This window comes from Lepisosteus platostomus, chromosome 4, assembly GCF_059453375.1.
Source record: "Lepisosteus platostomus isolate fLepPlt1 chromosome 4, fLepPlt1.hap1, whole genome shotgun sequence".
Taxonomy (NCBI): Eukaryota; Metazoa; Chordata; class Actinopteri; order Semionotiformes; family Lepisosteidae; genus Lepisosteus; species Lepisosteus platostomus.
In genome coordinates this window covers 33813304-33837544 of record NC_142614.1, presented here as the reverse complement: position 1 = coordinate 33837544, position 24241 = coordinate 33813304, and the positions used below count along the sequence as shown (strand labels likewise).

The 24241-nt window shown below is 35.7% G+C and overlaps 1 protein-coding gene across 5 annotated transcripts; it reads left to right on the top strand.

The window, feature by feature from the left end:
* Positions 1–2424: 2424 nt before the first annotated feature.
* Positions 2425–19363, top strand: coq2 (coenzyme Q2 4-hydroxybenzoate polyprenyltransferase). Of its 5 annotated transcripts, none has more exons than XM_088629452.1 (8): positions 2425–2811; positions 4756–5096; positions 5704–5870; positions 7360–7481; positions 13100–13185; positions 14942–15075; positions 16437–16625; positions 16941–19363. In XM_088629452.1, exons 2-8 carry the CDS (start codon positions 4781–4783, stop codon positions 17112–17114), a joined length of 1188 nt encoding a protein of 395 aa, XP_088485578.1. In that variant the 5' UTR covers positions 2425–2811; positions 4756–4780; the 3' UTR covers positions 17115–19363. The 5 variants fall into 5 exon arrangements, with proteins under 5 accessions (XP_088485578.1, XP_088485579.1, XP_088485577.1 ...); XM_088629453.1 differs by having other exon boundaries at positions 2426–2752; XM_088629451.1 differs by having other exon boundaries at positions 2427–2811; positions 4750–5096.
* Positions 19364–24241: the final 4878 nt, after the last annotated feature.

Genomic DNA, 24241 nt, shown 5'->3' with positions numbered 1-24241 from the left:
TTAAAGACACAGATGATATCTGAATATGGTAAAATCAAACAATTGTGCAGCCAGGCAAGAAAGAAACTGGTAAGGATTCCATTCTGAGGCCAATTGTGAGTTTAAGTTATGGAGTTTAGTGGCTAAGATGGGAGAAAATGTCCATGGGTCAACAGTATCCTGGTTGGTGCACAAAGGAGGATTTCAAGGAACTAAAACAAAAACAACTCAAATCTCACATATGATTTGCAGCAAAGCACTGCAACAAAGTGATACTACAAGCACATGGCAGAAGGTTTTGTGATATCCAGGTGGGAAGCTGCATCTGCATGCATTGGCTTCTAAGGAACAAGTCACAGTTAATTTCATGCTGAAAGATAGAAAGGAGAAACCCAGTGTGTTGGCTGTTGGCCTTATTCAAGTGTGAGAGAGAGTAATGTTGTGAGAATGTAAAGCACAGGAGAGCAAAACATAGAGTACAGTAGTTAAGAATGGACGTACAGGTAAAAAAAATGTATGGACAGGAAAGGTGATCAGGGGGAGAGGTGTCAAATAAAGGTGTTAAAATATGTAATTGAATGGAGAGGTTTACAGAGAGCAAGAAATTAGGCTGTTAATGAGAGAAGGGAGATGCTAGTGTAAAATCCTGGGTTCGGTAAAATGTTTCAGGCATTCATGTGAAGGACAACAGAGCTTTCACTGGCTGATTATCAATCTTTATTGATAAAACAAAATAAAATAAACTAGCCGACCAAGCCAGAACAAGACAAAGAATCGAAATAACGGACACAGCGCGAGCCTGCATTCTCTCCTCAACCGTCCACACCACACTTTTCCCTTGGTCAGAGATTAAATAAAACTTCACTCGCACCAAACAAATTACCACACACTGAACACTGAACATGCTAACCCAAATATGTCTCACACTATGTTTAAAGATAATTTTGGCTTCTGATGTTTTTCTTGAATAGGTATCCTGAAATCCCTGTAAAAGGATTGGCCAGAAAATGTACTTTTCAGTAGGACAATGATCCAAAGCGTAGGGGTGCATGGTGTCAGAGTGCAATTTAGCAAACTTTGAAAATGTGTTTTAATAAATGACTAAAAAGTGCAATTTCCTGTCATGCATCCAAACATTTACAAGCAGCATTTATACTTAAGACCGTCTCTCAGTTACCATGAATATTTTGAGAGAAATGTATTAGATATGTGTTAGAACCCACATAATAGAATAGTATTTTTGACAATGGTTTTCCATGCCTTCCAGTTTCTCTGAAATGTCACATATTATCTCTGTAAACATTCCACACAACAGGTATGTATTTGTCTTCCTAAGTATGCTGATTACACTGGATTGGTTTAAGAATAAAAAAGCGTGTCCTGACTTGAGAGAACTTGAGCAAAGTAAATGGGCAAAAATTGCACAAGTTAGTGTAACAAAGTTCAGAGAGACTTACCCAAAAGTACTTGTCGTTGTATTTGCTCCCAAAGGTGTTTCCACCAGATATTGACTTCATGGGTCTGTAATACTTATGCAATCAAGTTATTTCTTGTATCCTGTTTATCTGATGTTTACCATAGCTTATCTTTACACTTAGAATACCATAGTTTTAGCATTAAGTTTTTGAAAAAATATTACGTTTACATGTAGTGCATAATTTCCCAAAATAACCTTTCATAGGAAAGATTCCACAAAATAGCACACCTTAGGAAAGGTCTCAATACTTCTGAAGGCACTGTAAATGGCTATTCCAAGACAGTCATTACTTTCAAAGTGGCTACTCCAAATATTTCAATTTGCCTTTATGCAAAAGGCTATATTTTCATCCGTCCATATTCTAGTTTTCTGTGCAAGACAGGGTATACCCTTCACAGGAAGCCAGTCCATCACAGGGCAGACAAAAACAAACACACTCACACCTAGGGCCAATTTTCCTTGCAGCCAGTTAACCTACCACTTTCTTTTTGGACCATGGACGACACCCACAAGACCATGGGGGAAACATTCAATCTCAACACAGGATTCCAGGTCTGGAATTGAACTCAGGGCCCTAGCACTGTGAGACAGCAAAGCACAATACTTAGCCACTGTGCTACCCTCCTTTGAAGTCATATAGATTATGTCACTGGGAGATCTAAGTCCTTTTTTAGAAAAATAAAATTTTATTCCATCTTATTTTCCCCACACAACACTGTCACAGCACAAGTAAACCATGATGTCACAACTGATTCCACAAGGAGATAATGAAATTGATTTTTTTTAATACTGTACTTTCATTACTTTTTTGTAGTCAGTTTTTGTAGTCATCAGTTCTTTTTTATCGGTGATGTCCGACAGAGGGTGCACTGAACAAACCACTGTACTGGATTTCATGACTGTTTTACAATACCAGATGTATTGTGCTTTAAACTGTGCAATAGAAGTTATAATATAATATACGTATATACGTAATACTCTGAAGCGTTCTTTTTTCATTTATGTTTTAAATAAGAGTACAAAATTATTTTAAGAAATGAAAAAACAGAACCAAAGTAATGGGAAGTGTTGCTCAGGGGACCAGTAAGCAGTTACACAAAATAGGAAGAACGCAAACAGACAGTTAAATGCTTTGTATTCATTGTAAATTCAATAACTTTGGAAATAATGTATCGTTATAAAATCTGTTTGTTTTATGACTTATTTTAAAGTTTAAAAATGCTTTAAATCTACATATCGGCTGGGAATTTCTAACTTGAGAGCTTGGTTCGTGAATTTACCCAGTGAAAACTGTCGGTCAGTAAGTAACCCCCACAAAAAGCTCGTTGTTTTCAGGAATGTTGCATATGTAAAATGTAAGTTACTGTATGAAGAGAGTTAAAAAAACTTAAAGGAAGAATGTCTATTGTTTGGAAATTGCCACGAACACAAACAATTTCCCTTTCCGGATTTATTGTAGTCTTTTCGTTGGAAAATTCATTTATTTAATGCAACTGGTACATTGTTCCTTAATCTTAACCCCATTGAGTGTCAGTTATGGAATTGTCTGGGGTATCAAGTCTCCATCACAACGCATCAAATACCAAAGGGCATGTTGTATAATTTATAGCATATATTTCAATTTACTTTTATAAACATCATTATTATTATAGCAGACAATCTGCATAAAAAAGACCTGAAATTATTTGGGAAGGTATGTCTTAAAATGTAAATTACATCTAAAAGTGTGTCTATTGATTTTACATCCGTTGAGAAGCAAACTCACTGTAAATTGCAAACCTATCAGAAAATATTAATTTTGCTTATGAAGAAAGTTTTTGTAGTACATGTAAATCCATATCGGCAAATGTAAAAACGCCCAAAACGCCCCCTCCCAAAAACAGAACTCAAAACTGTTCAGAATAAATATGTCAGTTGCAGAATATAGCATCACTTTTTAATTTTTCTGGATTCTTTCAAATGTGCTGCAGAAGTGTTATTCTGATTCCTGGCAGTTAACTATAGGGTATTTTGTCCAGTAATTTTATGCACTTTACGGTTCTTGAGAATGACTACAATTTCCCAGAAGGTACTAAAGATATCTGGCTATCTCTGATCTTTGAAGCCTTTTCAGAACAACATTGAATTTCATGTCTGAGAATGACAATGAACAGAAAATGCTTAAGATGATTGTTTCATACTAGCCTGCATTGAGTTTAGATTCCATGACTGAACCCTGTGGCACACTGTAATTAACTGGGGCCATGGGGCTTTATGATGACCAAGGGAAACAAAATGCAGCCTGACAGTCAGATAAAGGCAGAACCAGTTAAATATAGTACCATTGATAGACAAGAATGTTTGCACATCGAATGATATACTGTATCAAAAGCCACATTAATATCAAGGAGCGTAAGGATGCTTATAGCCCCCGAGTCAGAGGCAATAAATTAATCATTCACAACCCTGACAAGAGCAGTCTCAGTGCTATGATTTGAGGGGACGCGAGACTGAAATGGCTCAAACAAGCCATTTCAGTCTCAAACATGTCATTAGCTATCACATGTTCCTGTAGTTGATGTCCATCTACAAATTCTTTAGATAGAAATGATAAATTAGAGATTGGTCTGTAGTTCATCATTATTGTCCAAGCCAGGTTTCTTCAGTATAGGAGTGATAGATTCTTTAAGGCATTAGGAACCCATGAAAAGGGAACTGTTGATGATGTTGACAGTTAATGGGCAGATGTCTGGGAAGCAAGTGTAACAAATATTCAATTTACAATAAATCTTTCAATAAAGAAGTACGGATGGGATCTAGGCAACAAGAAGTTGTTTTGCAGCTGTTAATGTTTGTAAGATCAACTGAATTAACTAAGCTAAATTTAGACAAATCAAGTAAAGAGGGAATGTGAATAGAAAAGCTAGGGCTCAAATACTTGTCCAAATCCGGTATAAGGCTAAGGCTTGATTCATATAATTAAAACAATATCTGTTTGAACAGTTTTTGCTCTTGCTTGTATTCATATATGTATTCTAGATCTATTTAAAAACATCCTGTATTATGATCAGAGTTTCCTAATTGTTCTCTTAACTCTTGTACTCACTCAATGTTAATGGAAAGAATCAGATAAGGTGTTTTCTGTAGCTGGTGTTCTGACATAAATTAGCAAGGAAACAGTAATTAGCAACTTTACCATTTCAAGCTACAGTGTGAGTAATATCTCCAATAAAATAATTTCGTCATTTAAATATATCCATCCCTGAATTGATTACATAATACTTCTTAATAGGCATATATTTATTCTCTTTAAGGTACAGCTTTCCTTTGTGAAGGACTGACATCATGATCTTTCTCAAATCTTCAACCCAACTAGCCCAGCTCTCCTGGAAGAGAATTTTTCCTGGATCGTGCTTCCCAAGTTTTTCAAAGCAGTGCCATTGGAGATGGAAGCAGGCAATTCCTGTGTCCTTCTCTTCATACACAGTTTATATGAATGGAGCATTTCATACACAAAGACATTGTCTAATTCTACAGTCTGAGATGCACACTCTGACAAGCTGGAGAAGACAGTTCAGCTTGTCAGCAGCTGGCATTGTGAACTCAGCACCAGTGTCTGTGCAGCCTTACCTCAGACTTATGAGGCTAGACAAACCTATTGGTGAGTGCAAATACCTTTTTACCCTTTTAAAAAATAAATTTAAATATACATAAAGCAACAATACATACACATCATCTGCAGATCTTGATCAGTAATTTATTTTAAGGAAAAATTATTCTCCACTCATTTGAGAATTTCTCAGGCTATTGTATCATTAGTGCAGCTGTTATATTACAGATATAGTATTATTTTACTATTCAGGTTTAGCTCATTTTAAGCAGCCATTACTGAAATGCCTATTTTTTTTCACAATTTGAGCACATTCTATACTCTTTTATGTTCCAGGTTATTGAGGGTTTGGGACTGGAATGTAACACTGTTTCTCTTTTATTTTTATATTTTTAATTGGGTAGTGTATTACAGTCACAATAAGGGCTCTACACTTCATAAAAGGTTATTAGTGACTCATAAGAAGTGTATGTAAGTTGTATTCCACACATCTTAGAGAACATTTTCTTTGATCGTCGACTGTTAACTCTTTTTGGATGTCTGTATATTTTGAAGAGAAAACTAGTACATAAACATGAACAGGTTTACTTACCTGTATTGGTGTGCTGGCTTAGGCTAATTGTTGGTATGTGGTATTCGATTGGGTTGTCTTGTGCAGGAACATGGCTGTTGTACCTACCTTGCACTTGGAGCATTGCGCTAGCAGCAGACCCTGGCTGTCTCCCGGACCTCTTCATGCTGGCACTGTTTGGTACTGGAGCACTTATGATGAGGGGTGCTGGCTGTACTATTAATGACATGTGGGACAAGGACTTTGATAAGAAGGTATCTTAAGATTCATATAATTTGGATCATTGGGTTTTACAAAATAATGAATTCTGAAAAAAACAGTTTTGTTATTTCAATAATTAATTGGTGCTGTTTATTACCTGACTTATTTTGTTCACTTTTGCCTAGTTAAGATGTATACTGCACCTTAACAAGTTTCAGTATACAGCAGGTAATTGGCAAATCTATGTGATCAGAAACGGCTGATACCACTCTTATGGCAGGATACCTTGGCAAATTTACCATTTTCACACATTGCTGTTGTTTTAACCATGGACTTTCCATTTAATAGTGTCCTGGTGTATAATGGTAGTCTTATCATATTATTGAAATATTGTTTTGTTTTTTTGTTCCATCTAGGAATCCAAACCAACATAATTTTAAGATACCAAGATCAAAAAGATCAGTTTTACAAATGAATAGTTTATACATAATACTGTACTGAGCATCAGATGAAAATTATCACTATTAGTCCTGGCAAATTCAGAAACTTATCAGGAAAATTACAATCTTTTTGACAAGGTGTACTGATATTTGATTGAATACATGTTACATAAGTAAATTCATCATTTTGATTGACATTTATCAATCAGCTTATAGAAGTCACAGGCTAGAGACAGGCTAGGCTCAACAACAAGTCTTATGTCAGTTTACTGGTCTCTAAGCCTTACATACCTCATTATCCTAGCTCAGCCCACAGGTGTTCAGTAGGCCTCTGGTGACCATGGCATATTTATTTTAGATTTTTTATTTTTCAATTTTTGTATAAGAAAAAAAAAATACACATTTGAGCAGCATGAGACTGTGTTACTATTATTATTGCTGGAATACTATAGCATCAGGGTTAGCATGCAGGAAGGGCAGCTAGTGAGGTCACTTGACTTGATCAAAATAGGTTGCTGTCAATCCCGATAAGTGGAGTTCCATAATAAGTAAACACTCATGCAGAATATATAGACCGTTATACTCGTTGTCATCCCAAACTGGCTGGACTAAATCAGCAACATTATGCTGATTTAGTCCAGCCACCAACATACCAATTATATGAAGCTATAATTCTTTTGTTAACACATATTGTTTCCTTCTTTCTTGTTTTCAAGAGGTTCAATAAGCTCGTCACCTGTGCCAAATTAACTCTAGCTCACCAATGAGTTGATTTAGGGCTTTTGCCGTAAACTCAAGTGTTTCATGATCAGTCATGAATGATTAAGCATAATGATGCAAAAATATTTAATCAACATCCAAAATCTGTAAGCTATGTCTAATAACACAAGTGCATAAATAGAGTGATGTATCTTTTGATGTTCAGTTTCTAGATGTATGTCCCACATTCTTTTAACATGTAGTTTATAGATTTCCCTGCTATTCGAGGTTTAAAATGCTGCAGAAATGTTGTGTATTATTCAATGTTTGTGTACTTTACACTGCTGTGTTTTTTCTAATTGTTGGATGTTAGAGTGATCCAACCTGCTGTCACTCTGTTTAGGTTTCCCGGACTGCTAGTCGCCCTATTGCCTCAGGAGAGATCACCCAGCTGCAGGCCTTCATGTTCCTGGGGGCGCAGCTCAGTGCAGCTCTAGGCATCCTTCTTTGCTTGAATTTCTACAGGTACACCTCATTCTTCATTTTAAAGGACTAACTTATAAGAGCTGCACTTTTATGCTATTTCATGTGTCATACATATCTTTTTGTGTGCTGTGTGATTCTCTGATGTTCTTTGTGCTTAGTACATTTTTCAAGCAAGACTTATTAAAGGTGAATGTGAAACAGGGAATGTGATGGGATGTTATTTAGTATAGTGCATCTTTATCTCTTCAATGTGTTACAATGTTCTTTTGCTTCCCTTGTGCCTTTCTTGATGATCAGCCTTTAAAATATATTTTTACATGGCTATTGATTTACAAATGGAAAATTCAGCTAAAACAATATACAGTCACTCATAGCACAGGGTTTTAAGCAGGTAATAAACTAATGCAAATAGAATTAAATATTCCTTTTAGCATTTTTAACCATTGTGTTTAGGTTATTGGTGAAGAATGTAGAAATACACATTCTAACATAGGTTTAATTAGTGTTTTCTTTGATTTATAAAGGGTGTACATTTTGTAAATATTTTGTTGTAAGCCAGCAGCAAAGCCTCTGGTATTACTTGCTTGCAGTTTTCATGTAAGCAAATTCTTAGGACCGCACTTTGTAAGGACAGTGTCTGAAGTAACTAAACCACTGAGCCCCAGTTACTGACAGGTCTTAATGCAGTCAAAAATTGCATTCTTGGGGGTTTGGTGGAGAGTGAAATCTATTTAATGTTATATTAAAATCTTCCATTTTAGAGCATTTAGGGAGTTAAGTGATAAGAGTTATGGATATACACAGAAACAGCCATCTAGAACTAATCTAGACTGCACAGGACTGCACTACTCTCTAAAACAGCCAGGTGGCACAGTTAATCATTAAAGTACTTTTTAAAAAAACAATATTTATGCTTAACAAAAGAACAAAAATTACAATACAAACAAGAGTACAAACAATTCAAGACAAAAATAGCATCAGGGGTACATATTACTACATAAATTCAAGTTATGAAAAAAGATTAAACAAATTAAATAAAAATAATGTCCACACTGCTTTCATATTTTTGCACTTCGAAATAGTCTGCAAATACCCCCTTACTTCCATTTTAAAATGCTCAAACACAGGGTACTTCCCAGACCACTTAATTTTATGTATATAAAAATGTGCCATTATAATAATTAAATTTATTACAAATGAAATTTTCAGTTTGTTTTCATTGGGGCTGAAACTTAACATAACATCTTTTTCATCTAAACAAATATCAATATTAGTTTCTTATGTAATATAAGTCTGCAACTTAATCCAGAAAATGTTTACCCTGGGACATAACCAAAACAAATGATGAATAGTTTCAGGGCTATTGTCACAAAAAACACATTTGTCATCTATATTAATTTTAAATCACTGGGTAAATTTGATTAATTATTTTGTATGAAACCTCCTTAACCTTATTGGTTATACAATATTTACTGGGCATCATCCACATTTTTGTCCAATCAATGCATTTTCTAAACGTGTTTGTTAAACAATGCGTTTAACAAACTGCAGTATGTCCAAAATTCAGCAGCCAGAATCCTGACCAGGTCTAGTGCAAGTATTCACATTACTCCTGTCCTGGAGTCCTTGCACTGACTTCCGGTCAAATTCCGTGTAGACTTTAAAATCCTCATGCTCACCTATAAGGCTCTGCATGGCTTGGCACCTCAGTACCTGTCTGAACTATTATCGCCCTACTCCCCACCTCGCAACCTCCACTCTTCAAATTCTGCATTCCTTACTGTCCCCCAAGCCCGTCTACATTGTATGGGTGACAGGGCCTTCTCCTGTTATGCCCCCAAGCTCTGGAACTCTTTGCCCAAGGATATCAGAGAGTCACCTTCTCTAAACTCCTTCAAATCCAGACTCAAAGCCCTCTTCTTCAGAAAAGCCTTTACTTAACTGGTTCCATTCTTCACCCCTCTGCTCTTCTTAGTACCACCATCCACGGTCTCCTCTATATATTGTAATTGTGTCTTATCTTGTGTATTCCCCTTATTTATTGTTATACTCTTCTTATTTAGTGTTATTGTCATCCTGTAAAGTGCTTTGAGAAGCCACCTTTAAAGGAGCTATATAAAATAAAGTTTATTATTATTATTATTATTATTAATATGATTATAAATGCGGAATTCCAATATATTGTAATCGCAAGTAAATTATCATTTTTTAACAGGGATCTCAAAAATTGGTTATTACGTTCACAACTCAGAATATCCTTTCCTTGTAGTCTAATGTGAGCTGTAAATTCTTCCAATGTTTCTAAAGGACTACTATTACAACTCCTTAAAAGAGTTAATATTTCCCCAGAAATCGCGTTAATTACAGTGAAATACTGATCAAAATTAATAGGAATATTGTATCTATTAACAAACTCGGTGTAATTATATATTTCACCATCAGCATTGATTAATTGTTTAATCCAAATTATACCATTCTTGACACAGTTTTAAAAAAATCAGGTTTTATTTCTAACTTTTATATATCTGTTGTTCCAAATAGTAAATCTATGAGGGGAAAAGTTATGTTTATACATAAGTGACCACGTCAGTGACAAGCTAAACAGCATACAACCCACAAGTTCCTCTATTTACAAACTAGGCTTCCCAGACACCTATGTTCTGACCAACCAGAAAAACCCTAGACTGCTACCAAGTGTTCATATCACATATAACACTTACACAGGCACACAGGAGAGATAAATCTGCCTTCCACACCAACTAGAATAAAACCTACAGTTAAATCTCTCTATATGTGAATCAGGTTGCTGCAAAGTGAATGGGAAACCTATCCCTCTATGCTAACATTCATCCACAAACCAGAAGCGGCCAGTTTTAACCTACGGATCCTTCATTCAGGATATCAAAAGTTTCCTTAACAGATCAAATAATGGATGCATTCTTAAAGGTTCAAGTACTTAAAAGACCACTGAATTTGGTCTTATGGATGATCTGGACAAGGACTCTCACCTGGCACATGCTTTGTTTTCTATTTTTCTATTTCTGACTACTAATCATTTGTCCAGAACTTAATTAACCAAGATAAACCAGACGATTCTTTTGGTCATTGAGTCTCAGATGTAAATAAACACTTAATTTGGTGCTGAGAACTACAAATGCTGACACTAGCTAGATGTTTGACTATTGTCCCTAGATTCTTGAGAGCTTTTCTTAATTCCCTCATAGCAAGATTCCCATGTTTGCTAGCTCTACACTTTGAAGGTTTGTACTTGGGAAAAAGTTTATGAGCTCTGCTTTTCACTGTAACAACATAAACATGCTTTTATCCTCACAACCTATGTTTTATTTATTATGAATGTATTAATTGAATGAAAATGTGGTGAATGTTATCCAATTATTCAAACCAATTACAATTTTAATGCAAATGGTGATTCATTTTGTTTATAATTGAGTTATTACTACATTTATTAGTGATATTTAACCTAGTATAATTTTTAAAATTAACAAAAAATTCAATATAGTATATATTATATTTATCTTATTACTGCAGAGAGAGTCTTTAATATCCCCAAGAGGCAGTTTGTCAAGGTAAGTACAGCTTGTGCATTGGCTGGAAATTGAACCTGGGCCTCCCACTTGGCAGGTTACGGTTCTGCCACTTACCCACAAATGCATCACTCTGATTGGAATATGTGGGATACTGGGAAATTTAGTTTCTTGCTTCATATATTTAGTGCAACAAGATAAATTAAAATCTATAAGCAGTGCTTAGAGATGGGTTTATATGATGAGTAGTTTCATTTTCCATTACATTGCAACGAAACAGTGTGTATTATATACTGTATAAAGAAAAATTATTGAAATTACTGATGTTATAATTGCTTGCAGAGGAAGTGAATCTAAATGAACCAGAAGTGTTTGAAAATAAAACAATATGATTAAAAACTCCTCAACTAAAACTTAAGACGAAATTACTGAGAAACACAGTATATTTCAAATCACTAAGTATTTGTTGTAATCTCTGGTGTTCATTGAAACTTTACAGCTCAGGGATAAACCCACAATAGCAGAGAGCAGACAATAACCAAACAGACTAGTATTTTCTTAAACTGGTCTATTTGTATACATTTATGATCTGCATTTACTTACTGTTTATTTAAAAACAATAACATTAGGGATCATTATGGATCTACACATCATTCTGCGTAGGACAGTGATCTGAAACACACAGCAGTTCCGCTCCTGTAAGGGTTCATCAGCATGACATACAGCAAGTTAATCTGACCAATGATGAGAGCATATACTGTATATGTAACAGAATGAACAATCTTCAACTTTACAGTGTGAGTTAAGAGCAGCATATGAAATGAATTGATAATTCATTTATATAAAGTAGTACAGCAAGAAAACATAGTTTGGGTGTAACAGTTATGTTCAGCTGCACCAAGGTTTGTATTTGGCAGATTTATCTCAATGTCCTCCCCCGCCACTTTAACTGTTTTCCTTTTCTTTCATTTGTTGTTTTTACTTTGTTGGATTTCAGTTGTCTTGTGTAATATTTTAAATAAAATGTTACAAATTCTAAACCTACAACTTAAAGCTTTTCCCTGTCATATTGAATAAGATAGGCATGGTGGCATCCATTAATAAAGGAAGCAGTGAGACAGTGTAAGAGAAGATCAGTAAAAAATGTCTTTGAAATATTACCAAGAGCTTATTGATCAAGAAGATATAAATTCTAGTACTGTTTGTTTTAAAATCTGAAGCAACACACGTAATGCAAAAAAGGTCTGCTCGGTAGTGAAATCAGTCAATGGTAAAAATCATGTGGTAAAATCTAGAGCGCCAACTTGGACAACATCTTGCTGTTTTAATTAGTCCCAGTAACACTGTTTTATCAGATATAAACAGTATTTGTGTACCAAAAGTCATTTGCTACTGATAATTAAGTGGAACAAATGATTAAAAAAAACTAATCTTAATTCTTATACATAATAATAATAATTCCTTACACTTGCATAGCGCTTTTCTGGACACTTCACTCAAAACGCTTTACAGGTAATGGGGACTCCCCTCCTCCACCTGGATGATGCGACGGCAGCCATAGTGCACCAGAACGCTCACCACACATCAGCTATCATGGGGAGGAGAACAGAGTGACTAAGCTAGTTCATAGATGTGGATTATTAGGAGGCCATGATTGGTAAAGGCCATTGGGAACTTTTCAAGAAACGCCCTGGGATTTTTAATGACCAACAGAGTCAGGACCTTGGTTTTATGTCTCATCTGAAGGATGGCGCCTATTTTTACAGTATAGTGTCCCCATCACTATACGGGGGCATTAGGACCCACACAGACTGCAGGGTGAGTGCCCCCTACTGGCCCCACTAACACCACTTCCAGCAGCATCCTTAGATTTTCCCAGGAGGTCTCTTATCCAGGTACTGACCAGGCTCACACCTGCTTAGCTTTAGTGGATTGTGGGTTGTGAGCTGCAGGGTGAAGTTAAATAATTCAAAGCCATTCTCACTCATCCCCTTTAAGTAGACATCATGCTCCTGTTGTATTTAATGTATGCTGCCATCTGTTATTAATTAACACAGTAAAGATGCACCAGACTGTTTTTCACATTATGATCTTGTTACTCATGACTTACAGTATTGCCCTTGGAGCTGCATCATTGTCTCTGGTTGTCACTTACCCTTTAATGAAGAGAATTACATATTGGCCACAGCTCGTACTGGGTAAGTCTACAAAAATAAAACCATGTACCTAGAAGAGTTAGATATATCTTTTAGATATCAGGTTGCTTCTTGTTTTTATGTTTTTGTTTTAGTCATACTCTATATGGCTATTATAAAGCTATATATCTAATGCAAGTAAAACCGTAATGATACCATTAACATTTTTCAGATTTTTATAATTTGGTAAAAGCTCATTCTCATTAGGCATCAAGAACACCTAATCTATTTGCCACTCTAGAACTAGTTTGCATGTACCAGTTGTTACACTGAAAATGTTAAAAGATTCAAAGTTTTTATTAACCCATTATATGGTGTTTCACACAGAAGTTGTTTCTGAAGCTTCACAATTAATTTTTAAAAAGCCCCTTATGTGGCATATTATACAAAGTTGTCTTTCACTGTAGTCTTAATTTATCAACAAGTTTACATTTTATACTAAACGTATACCAGGTGTGTCTGTTTCTTAAATTATGGGAAGCAAATAAATCAGACAGAGGTTATTTGAGATTCCAGGTGAGAGCTTCTAAATTTAAATTAATCTTTATGACTTACAAATAATAAGCTGTTATTTGAGGAAACATATCACAGAGGTTTACAAAGGCAGCATATTAAAGAAAAGGCAGCTGAGACTGGAACAAGGATAGGTTAGCAGTCCTTAGTAGCCATGATGATTTCAGATTTGTCTGTTAACACCCCATTGTGCAATCCAAATGCAGATATCAAGATGCAAGCTGGCTATTGTGATTTAAAAAAAAAAGATTTGACATACTCCTTGAGACTAGCTTTTAATATATATCTGCCATGCTTTTAAAACATGATGAATGGTGGAGAATAATATTAGCTAGATTTTGTTTTAGAATATTTAGTTTTTAAAGCAAGAATAGTCTATAAGAACAAAAATGCATCATAAGCCTGCTTTTAATCCAACTTTTAAAAAATAACATGCAGTGGTCACCTTTTTAAGAACCTATATATTTGTTTCCATTTGAAATATTTGCTTCTTTTTATTCTAATAATTAATGCAAGACACTTGTGAGGACAGGGAAACTAATTGAAAATCATAGCCTGGTTTTATTTGTAATTTGCCATCCTTTCTGTTTTTTGTTTCTGGGTTACTGTTTCTATGAATGCCGATGACGAGGTTGACATTGTAAACTAACAGGCTTGGGCTCCTCATAGGGATCATGGATAGAAAGAAGGCTATTGAAACAAACCCATGTGTGATACCTAACTATGTGCTGCTGCCGCTGGAATCCTAGTCAAAGTCATCTGTAGGCATAGCTGATCCCTCTATTACGGTGTAAACTGTAGGGTTCAAACTGAGCTCAGAAAGAGGCACTACTGCCTCTGCTACTGCTGCTGGGAAGACACTGTTTACTCGGGGTGTTCTATCTGTGAATACCATATTGTAAAAGCAATTTCAAGCAATAAACCCAGAGAAATGTCAGTGAAGTAATTAAAAAACAAAGAACCTTTGCCAGTATCGATAGCACTCAGTGTTACCCCCGAACATTGCAGGAGGATATTGACAGACATAAATATTACCTGAATATTGAAGGAAAATATTTGGATCATCTGGTATTCTATTATACTGGAGACCATGGGTGCTACTTGGGTTTTGATAATTTCATATATTACTTTCTGGTACAGAAAATAAAAACTGTTATGTTTGTGACATCAGCTATCTTTATATCTTCTTACATTAAAGCAAACTCATGAGTGTGAATTCATTTTGTTCTGTTTTATATGTTTTCAGGCCTTACATTTAACTGGGGAGCCCTGCTAGGGTGGGCTGCTGTGATGGGCTCCTGTGATTGGTCAGTTTGCCTACCTCTTTATGTTTCTGGAGTTATGTGGACTTTAATATACGACACTGTCTATGCCCATCAGGTATGATAATATGTGATACAGTTTTAAGAAAGCTGCAGTACAGCATTTTAACATTTTCCTTTCTTCCCCATTTTGGATTGCTTACTGAATTTGGGGCAGTAGTGTGGCAGAGTGATTAGGCTACTGGACTCCAGACCAGAGGGGTTAGGGGATCAAATCCTGAGTTGGACACTTGCTGTAACCTTGAGCAAGGTACAAAGTATCGCTGTTATCAGTTGCCTCAATATTCACTGCTTTGCATATACGTTGTCATATTAATTATGGAAACTAAATTCATTACACAATGCACAGATCCGCACTTATACCATATTTCAAGGCATAAAAAGCCATCAACATAGGACAGTTGAGTATTATGGTGGCTGGGTGGCAGGCACTGGTAATATGCCACAACATAAAACCACAATCATTTAGATCATCCTCCTTACTATCTTTCAGTTTTAAAGTGAACCCACAAATATATTTGTGTAATTCTTTAACCATGACTGGGAAATCAGATGTTGGTGCAAAGTCAAGTGATATTCGAAAGAGGCAACATGTTAGTGTGAGTCTCACTGTGAAAATAAACTTCCATCAGGAAGCACACCATACCTGTTTACAAGAATAATAACAAACTTGTCTTATTTCTATTTTTTATTGTGTTATTAGTACATCACATGAATGTGCATCTGTCTAAGCTGTGTGTGTATGAAACTAATAACATTTTTCCATGTGGATATTTATTCTCCTTTATAAGTTGTTTTGCTATACATTGCATTACATAGGAACATAACCTTTACTTATTATTGGGACCCCCTGTACCTCACTCAGATTGTTCCAATAAAAGGTTTGTTTTATGAATGGGTACTCTTCACGTCATCGTTATGAATAAGAATTCATTCTCGGTTGATTCATCTGGTTCTGTAATGGATTTAAAAGACACTATTTCCTCATTACTAGTTTACTGAAACTTAAACTTAGAAGACTGAAATACTGTACGTCCACAGTTACCTGTATGCAAGTTACTTACTAGTGTTTCTTTTTTTTAAATAAAGATCATTAACGCAGTGCCTTTACTTATATGTTAATATTTCTAATGTAGAAAATAAGCATATCTGTAAAATAAAGAATAGAAATGTTCGGATAGTATCATGGAAATAAATCATGCAGAACATGCCAAGTGCTTTTCAGAGAAAAGGACTTGGCATTGATTCTCTTGTGATTGTTAACTTGTTATACTACTAGTTTATTATCTGTAAGAGTAACTGTTTTTTGGCATTTTTTTATTCTTCAGCAATATTTTATAAATCTGATATTTATATTCATTCTTATAATTTTCCAAGATGTCAATATTAACGATAAATATATCTGTGAATTCTCTCCAGGACAAAGCTGATGATATTCTTGTGGGTGTGAAATCCACTGCCCTCTGTTTCCAAGAGCAGACAAAGCCATGGCTGACTGGGTTCTCTGTGGCCATGTTGTCAGGACTTATTCTGACTGGCATAAACTCACACCAGACCTTACCCTATTATGGAGCGCTTTCTGTGGTTGCCATTCATCTAGTGTATCAGGTAGGATTATGTTCTATAATAGACAAATGGTTAGTTTAACCAAGGGGTGTAAAGAACTAGGCCTGGAGGGCAGCATTACAAGCCAAGGTGAACATAATTAGGTAAATGAGGAAAGTGCTGGTAAGACAAAGATGCCATGAAGTACATGGTAAATGGTTTTCACTATCCACTGCTGTTGTTTTCAAGATACAAGTGTTTGAGTATGCAAGGTAGCTTTAAATGCAAGCTATACATAATTGTATGTATATTTGCAAAATGTGCAGAACAATATATTCTTTTTATAATGCCCTGCTATTTTAATTTTTCATTACACAGGTTTACTCACTGGATATCAATAAGCCCGAAGACTGCTGGGAGAAATTTGAATCTAATCGTAATCTTGGACTTCTGTTGTTTTTAGGAATAGTTCTTGGAAATCTCTGGAAAACCAAGAATAATTCAGATGAACAAGAAAAAAAACTAAAACCTGAAAATGATCCATTAAAATAAATTCAGGGATTTAAAATGTATATGTACTTATTGTACTGTCATGCTCCTTAACTGTGTAAATTAATTAACATTTGGAATGTATGTTTTATAATTTTGATCTATATATATATAGTTCTTAAATTTATAGCCTAGAACATTTGAAATAATTTGAAACATTTGAAATAATTAAAACAAATAAAATTCCAGGCTTAGTCCATAGATCAGCCTAAACTAAATATTGATAGTTAGGATTGTGATATGCATTCTGTATTTTAGAGAAGTGTGATTGCAGAGTTAATATTAAATCTTATTTTTATTTGAATTACTGTTATTTTTTCCAGTTAACTTGTCGTGGATAATTATGAATTACTTCCAGGCAACTGTAAGAAATATTGTAAAAGAATTTAGGATATTTTTATATATTATTATATTGAAAAAGAGAAGTATTGAAAAATCTAATTTGCAGCATGCTTTTTTGTTTTTAAATCACTCACTTGGGAAGATAAAGGAGTTTAATGCCATATGTACATGTACATTGGAATTACCGCTGATCTCTCGGGACATACACAGTACAGGAGACAAAACGGTACAACAGACAACACCACACAATGTACACAGTACATTACAAGCATAAAAAATAATAACAACAGAACAATCAATAAGTAGGAATGAAAAAAAACATGGTAGACTATGCAAAAAGTGCATAGTGCAGATGTGTGCATTGAGTTAGGTGTTAAGGATGAGTACTGCAGTAGGATAAAGGCACTTTCCTGCCTTAATTTACCCCTGAAATTCAACATTGCATACAGATTGATAACTTAACTTTTAATTGATGCTCTCTTTAGAGTGTATGCCTAAATCACAGATTAATTCATTACACTAACCTTTTTTAATGAGAGCTTATGTATTGTGGCAGCCGCTTGGGAGTGTTGTAATGGGATCTTTAAAATAGGCAAGTCCAGGACAATAGACACACACATACAGTGCTGTAAGGTTCAAAGGCTGACACTCTTCAAACCTTCCAAATTCTCAAAATTCACAGATTCAGTTTCAGAAACCCCGTTTTTCTATACAGGCTCGTATGATATTAAAACAGTTTCTAAATCATTAGAGAAATTTTTTAAACAATTAATTATTCAAAATTGTTCTGTGCTTTTCTCAAAACATAAAACAAAAAGGGTAATAAGGACATTTGACTTCAAGTTCAAGATGTTACAAGAATACATCCTCCCACTTGGTCCTAAAATACAGTATTGAATTTATGCAAAAAATAGCAGGATTGGAGTTTAAATAATAACATTGTGCATCAAAAGTTTTTCTTAAAATATGTAAAACAATACTTATTCCATTCTTTTGGTGAAATGAATTGCATATTGCATATATTTCCTAGGGAGATTTACATATAACGGCAACATACAGTGTTTTAATCCATGATTATTATAAAGGAAATCTCCTATGTTTTCAGATGGATCCAACAGTTACTGTATATGCAATAGCTATCAAAACTGTTACTACAATATACACTTTCTGGAAATACAATGATTAATTCCCTATGTGTTGGGACTAAATGGAATGATCAGTGGTTGTTCAGTACTTTTCTAAGGGAATTTAACTGTAATGTAAATAGAGTTTAAATAGAGTTGGGTTACATACTAAGATTTTCAAAACATATTTACAAGAGTTCCTATATCTTGAAGTATAGGGTGAATTTAAATTATCTCCTATATCTTGTCTTATGGTCACAATGAGCCAGAGCCCCAGTATGGACAGGTACAGGGTGAGACTATATCCTATAAGGAATGTCCGTCCATCACTGGGCACACTTGTTAACTAGTTGTCTTTTGTCTGAGGGAGAAAGCCCATATGGACACATGAAAAACATGCAAAACTTCACACAGAAGGCACCACAGCAACAGCACTACTCATCAGGGTATCATATTCCTAACTTTTAAATCTATAACTGTCATTCTGAGATCAGAATTTTGTTTTGAGTTGTTTCCAGATTTCTTTTAAACTAATGTCACAACATACCTGTATTTCCTTAGGTCTCTGAATCTGCTAATAGAAGGTCCATTACCATTGCTGTCTTAATTTGGTAAAGATACAGCATTTATGTATAGGCTATAGTTCAAATCTGTAGATCAAAAAACATCAGTTTGTGTTTGAGGCTTATTTTTATTTTCACTGTTTCAAGGGATGTACCATTTTCTCCTGTTGTTTTCACTGTAGTTTATAATGTTAATAGAATATGATTAAAAGTTTTAATCTAATGAATAGTAAGTTTAAGATTTTTGTTTCTTTTTTCTCTGTTGTCCACTTCCCTTTACCTAAGACCTTTAACAGTAACTTATTTAAGAAACTAGGGTTGTACCTGTTACTTTGATGGATTGACAAATATGCATTGCTTCTCATTCTAAAATTTTCACCTAGAACACAACAGACAGAAATTCAAATAATATTTCAAGTCAGAAGGTTTTCAGTGTTAGTATAAATGGAAATTTGTGTTAAACACTAGGCATGTATTTAAATGAGTGTAAATAGAATTTTACTATGTTTAATTAGTGTAGTAAAACTGTGAGTCATTTGTTGAGCACTTTGTGTGTTAAGTCTGGTTTTCCACAAAATGTATGCTAGGTGGGTGCCTGAAAAGCTTAAAGATGATCACAGATAGACTTGTGAACATACCAGTCTTCTCCAATGAATCATGAACTCTTCTCCATGAAGCAGAATGGTATGTATTTTTTACATGCCCTCCCAACTTGACAGGTTTCACACCATTTGATTTTCATCAGGTTCACCTGATCAAGGAAAGCTCTGAGAGATAAGACCTTATATGAATACCACAAGGTACAAGTGGTAGAGCAGGAATGGCACATGCACCCACCATATTATTTTATTAAGAGGGTTCTCCATAATATTGTGAAGTGGTGGCTGATGGCTGTAGATGAGTAAGACAACAATGTTGAAACGAAAGCCTTTCCTATTTGTAAAGTATATTTGGTAGATAATTCACACATTTATGTATTGACTTACCCTTATTCAAATATGAGGATTAAATGTACAACATTTACACCATTTATACTCCTTTTCACTTTCTGAAATTCATCCTCACCTGGATTGCAGTCTGGTCAATGTAAAAGATGAGCACTTAGTGACTATCTTTTTATAGTTACCTGTCGCTAATTGCATCACATTCAATTACTTGGTCTGTTATCTGTACGGTTACGGTTACGTGTTGTGCTTCGGAGGTTCTTAAAAACGTTTTATTTCAGGACTGCAGCATGGAAAAAATGGCACATTGAGGTGTAAATCTCAGAAGATGAATGGGGTTATGGTTACCTTTTGAGACCAGTGGACACATGCTAACATGGGTCATAAAAGAAGAAAATTTTTAAAATAAAAGATCCTTAAATTTTGCAACATTGCATGATTATTACAACATTAACAATAATAACAATAATAATAATAATTGCTTATATTATTATATAGGTATAGCACTTTTCTGGACACTCCACTAAAAACACTTTAAAGGTAAACATAAACTCCCCTCCACCACCACCAATTTGCAGTATCCACCTTAACTTAAAATAAGCCTAAACAAGATTTAATATGAATTCTTAATTATATCAAGACAGAACTAGCATTTCTAAAAATGAATGACAACACCAACCAACAACATAGAAGCAGTGAGTGCACGCCTTTATTAAACCATGAACTGTCAGATAAACAGGCACGTGATGGCAGTGACAGCAACCCGGATACAATTTGTCCTGGAGCAGCAGCCCATGAACACCTATTACCTCCCACAAACATTGTGATGGCATAGAAGAGTGAGATCTCACTTCTGGGGTGAGATCCCCATTCACTGCAGCTTGTTCAGGCTTCCATGAGTCCCAAAATATGAAGTGCTTCGATGTTTCTGATTATTAACACTCATAAAGTAATTTTTTCAAGATTTTGTCTTAGCTTTTAGTTTTCAAAAATGAAAAATGCAAATAATTGGCAGACTTATTTTAGATTAATAATTTGTATTTGTGATAAATTAAGCAGGGAATTAAAAATCTAGTCATCGTTTATCATTCAAAATGTATGATGCAGAACAATGAAGGAAATATTTTTTGTGTGGTGGACAGTTCACCTCCAAATTGTAATTACAGTATATTGTTTGTATCAAGAAGACAGACGTACAGACCTTTGTGGGTGACTCTTATATTGGCTTTTAATATACCAAAACCAAACTTCATGGTAAATGTTGAGCAACTACTTAATAGATATAAAACTACATAATATTGTTGTTCCACAGAAACAGGAAATTATCTTCAAGGTAGTGCAGATGCTTATATTGCGTGACATACATCTGCACTGAGTTCAACCTGGAGAGATGAATAAGTCCTATTAACACAATTCTCAAAATTTACCTTTCTTGTATAGGTTATCAACATCCTTCATTTTATACTTCATCAAAGTGGCTTCTGCAAACTCAGCACTGAAAAAAGTGTGAAAGCACACATTCCTGTAATGCTGCTCTTGATCTCCAGCCTCCAGAGAATTGAAAACATCTTTCTCTGTTTTAAGCCAATTTAGGAACACCTGAAGAATGTCTTTCATCCATGTATGTGCTGCTATCATCTTTGGGGTGGTCTCCATTATCATTACTGAGTTGAATAGCTAGTCTGATGGATTTGTTTAAATAGAAATGTGCCAATCTACTTTTGAAGGGGTAACCTCACTTGAAGTGCCTTCACTGAAGCCCAACTAAGTAGATCAAACATTGTCAAGCTTTATGTACATTGTGATTCGTAAGTATTTGGTAAATGCCTTTCGAAACAAATTTGTGATTAAGATCTCATTGAATTAATTCCAGACCTCATAACAGTCCCCGCATTCTTTAATGGATTCCATTGTCCTGTGAAAGAATTATATTCTTTCTAACATAAATTTCTAACATAAATGAAATGAAACCACCACAGCCATTTCAGCAAAGGCTGCATTACAGCCTTTACATATTTTGAAAACCTTCCCATTGAGAGAGTGAATCCAAGGATATTACCATGTATAATGTACATCCAAAAATAAAAAAATGAAAGGGGTTATTCTGTGTACACCATCTTGTCCTAATGAATTATTTTCACAATATTATTTATGTTTTTGATGTGTTTTTAAATTCTGTAGTCATGAATATCATCCATGGTTTTAAAGTGAAATAAATTTACATTCTTGCCACAGCCAATTTATGATTATACATTTTATTGTATTTTTTATTGTAAATTTTGTTTTTGGTTTTCTAATTTCAAGACTCTTTTGTAAGGGTATGACAGAAGTGAAGTGGAAATATCTTGCTGTTATTGTATCAATACTTCTTTCTTCTTATAATGATAACAGTCAGGGGAAGGTTTCCAGCCACTGCAGTTTCTGAACTTGAACTTGAACTTGAACTTGAACTTGAACTTTATTGCCATATGTAACTGGTACTGGTACAATGGAATTCTTACTTACAGAAAGTCTCTCGATTGTAAAACAAGTGTAAAAAACAAGACAAAGTGCAAACAGTGCATCAAGACAATGTACAAACAAACAATAGACAATGTGCAAGTAAACATGTAGACAGTTTGAATGTAAACAATACAGACGTGTAAACAATGACTGGAGATGTGCAATAAATAAGAAATCATAAAGAGGTAGATGGTGATGGTGTAGGTGTGGTCCGAGGGGGATGGCTAAATGTGTTCGCCAGTCTCACTGCTTGTGGACAGAAGCTATTGAAGAATCTAGTGGTAAGTGTCCGTATGCTCTTATATCTCTTGCCTGAGGGCAGTGGGGTGAAGAGCTCATGCCCGGGGTGGTGACTGTCCTCTGTGATGGCCAGAATTCTACCACGGCAGCGGTCCTCATAGAGCTGTTTAATCTCGGTGAGACCGCAGCCGATGATCTTCTGGGCCATATTGACCATTATCTGCAGTGCCTTTCTTTCTCGCGAAGAGGTGTTGCCATACCACACAGTGATCCCGTTGGTGAGGACGCTCTCGGTGGTGCAGCGGTAAAAGTTCACCAACACATGTATTGGCATCCCCCATCGCTTGAGGCACCTCAAGAAATAAAGGCGCTGCTGAGCCTTCTTCATGATAGAGTCAGTGTTCACAGTCCAGGTTAGATCTTTAGAGATGTGAATTCCCAAAAACCTAAAGCTGGTGACTGTTTCCACTTCCATTCCATCAATACTGAGTGGGCTGTGAGTGTATGTCCTGTGTCTCCGAAAGTCCACTATTAGCTCTTTCGTTTTCTTTATGTTCAAGTCCAGGTTATTGCTATGACACCACCTAAGCAGCTGTACAACTTCATCCCTGTAAGTGGACTCGTCATCATCACTGATCAGTCCTATTATAGTGGTGTCATCGGCAAACTTAATGATGCGGTTGTTGCTGTGTCTTGCTGTGCAGTCGTGAGTAAATAGGGAGTACAACCTTGGACTCAGACAGCAGCCTTGTGGGGTTCCAGTGCTCAGGGTGAGTGGTGTTGATGTTTTATTGCCTATCCGCACCACCTTTGGTCTCTCGATAAGAAAGTCCAGCAGCCAGTTGCAGACAGAGTTAAACAGACCTAATCCCCTGAGCTTTGTCACCAGTTGACTGGGTATGATGGAATTGAATGCTGAACTGTAGTCCACAAACAGCATTCTCACATACGAGTTCTTAGTGTCCAGGTGTTCCAAGGCTGTATGCAGAGCCAGGGAGACAGCATCATCCACTGATCTGTTGTTCTGGTAGGCAAACTGCAAGGGGTCCAGGGACTGTGATGGAGGAGTTGATGTGTGACAACACCAGCTTCTCCAGGCATTTCATCACCACAGATGTTAATGGTACTGGGCGGTAATCATTCAGGCATGTCACTTTTGTCTTTTGGGGGGTTGGAACAATAGTGGTTTTTTTAAAGCAGGTGGGGACCATGGACTGTGACAGGGTGGAGTTAAAGATGTCTGTAAACACTGTGGTCAGCTGGGCTGCACATGTCCTCAGGACGCGAGGTGGTATCCCATCAGGCCCTGCAGCCTTACGGATTTTCACCCTGCTCAGAGTCTTCTGCACGTCCTGCTCTGAGAGTTTCAGAACAAACTCGCCCTGCACACTTGGGGTCTTCTCAGCATTGCCCGT

What these genes read in the sequence shown, in the direction of transcription:
- coq2 (XM_088629452.1), top strand. Translation starts at nt 4,781, where the DNA reads ATGATCTTTCTCAAATCTTCAACCCAACTAGCCCAGCTCTCCTGGAAG. An exon ending in CTTTGCTTGAATTTCTACAG is followed by an intron (nt 7,482 to 13,099) that starts GTACACCTCATT and finishes CATGACTTACAG; the next exon opens with TATTGCCCTTGGAGCTGCAT. An exon ending in CCATTCATCTAGTGTATCAG is followed by an intron (nt 16,626 to 16,940) that starts GTAGGATTATGT and finishes TTCATTACACAG; the next exon opens with GTTTACTCACTGGATATCAA.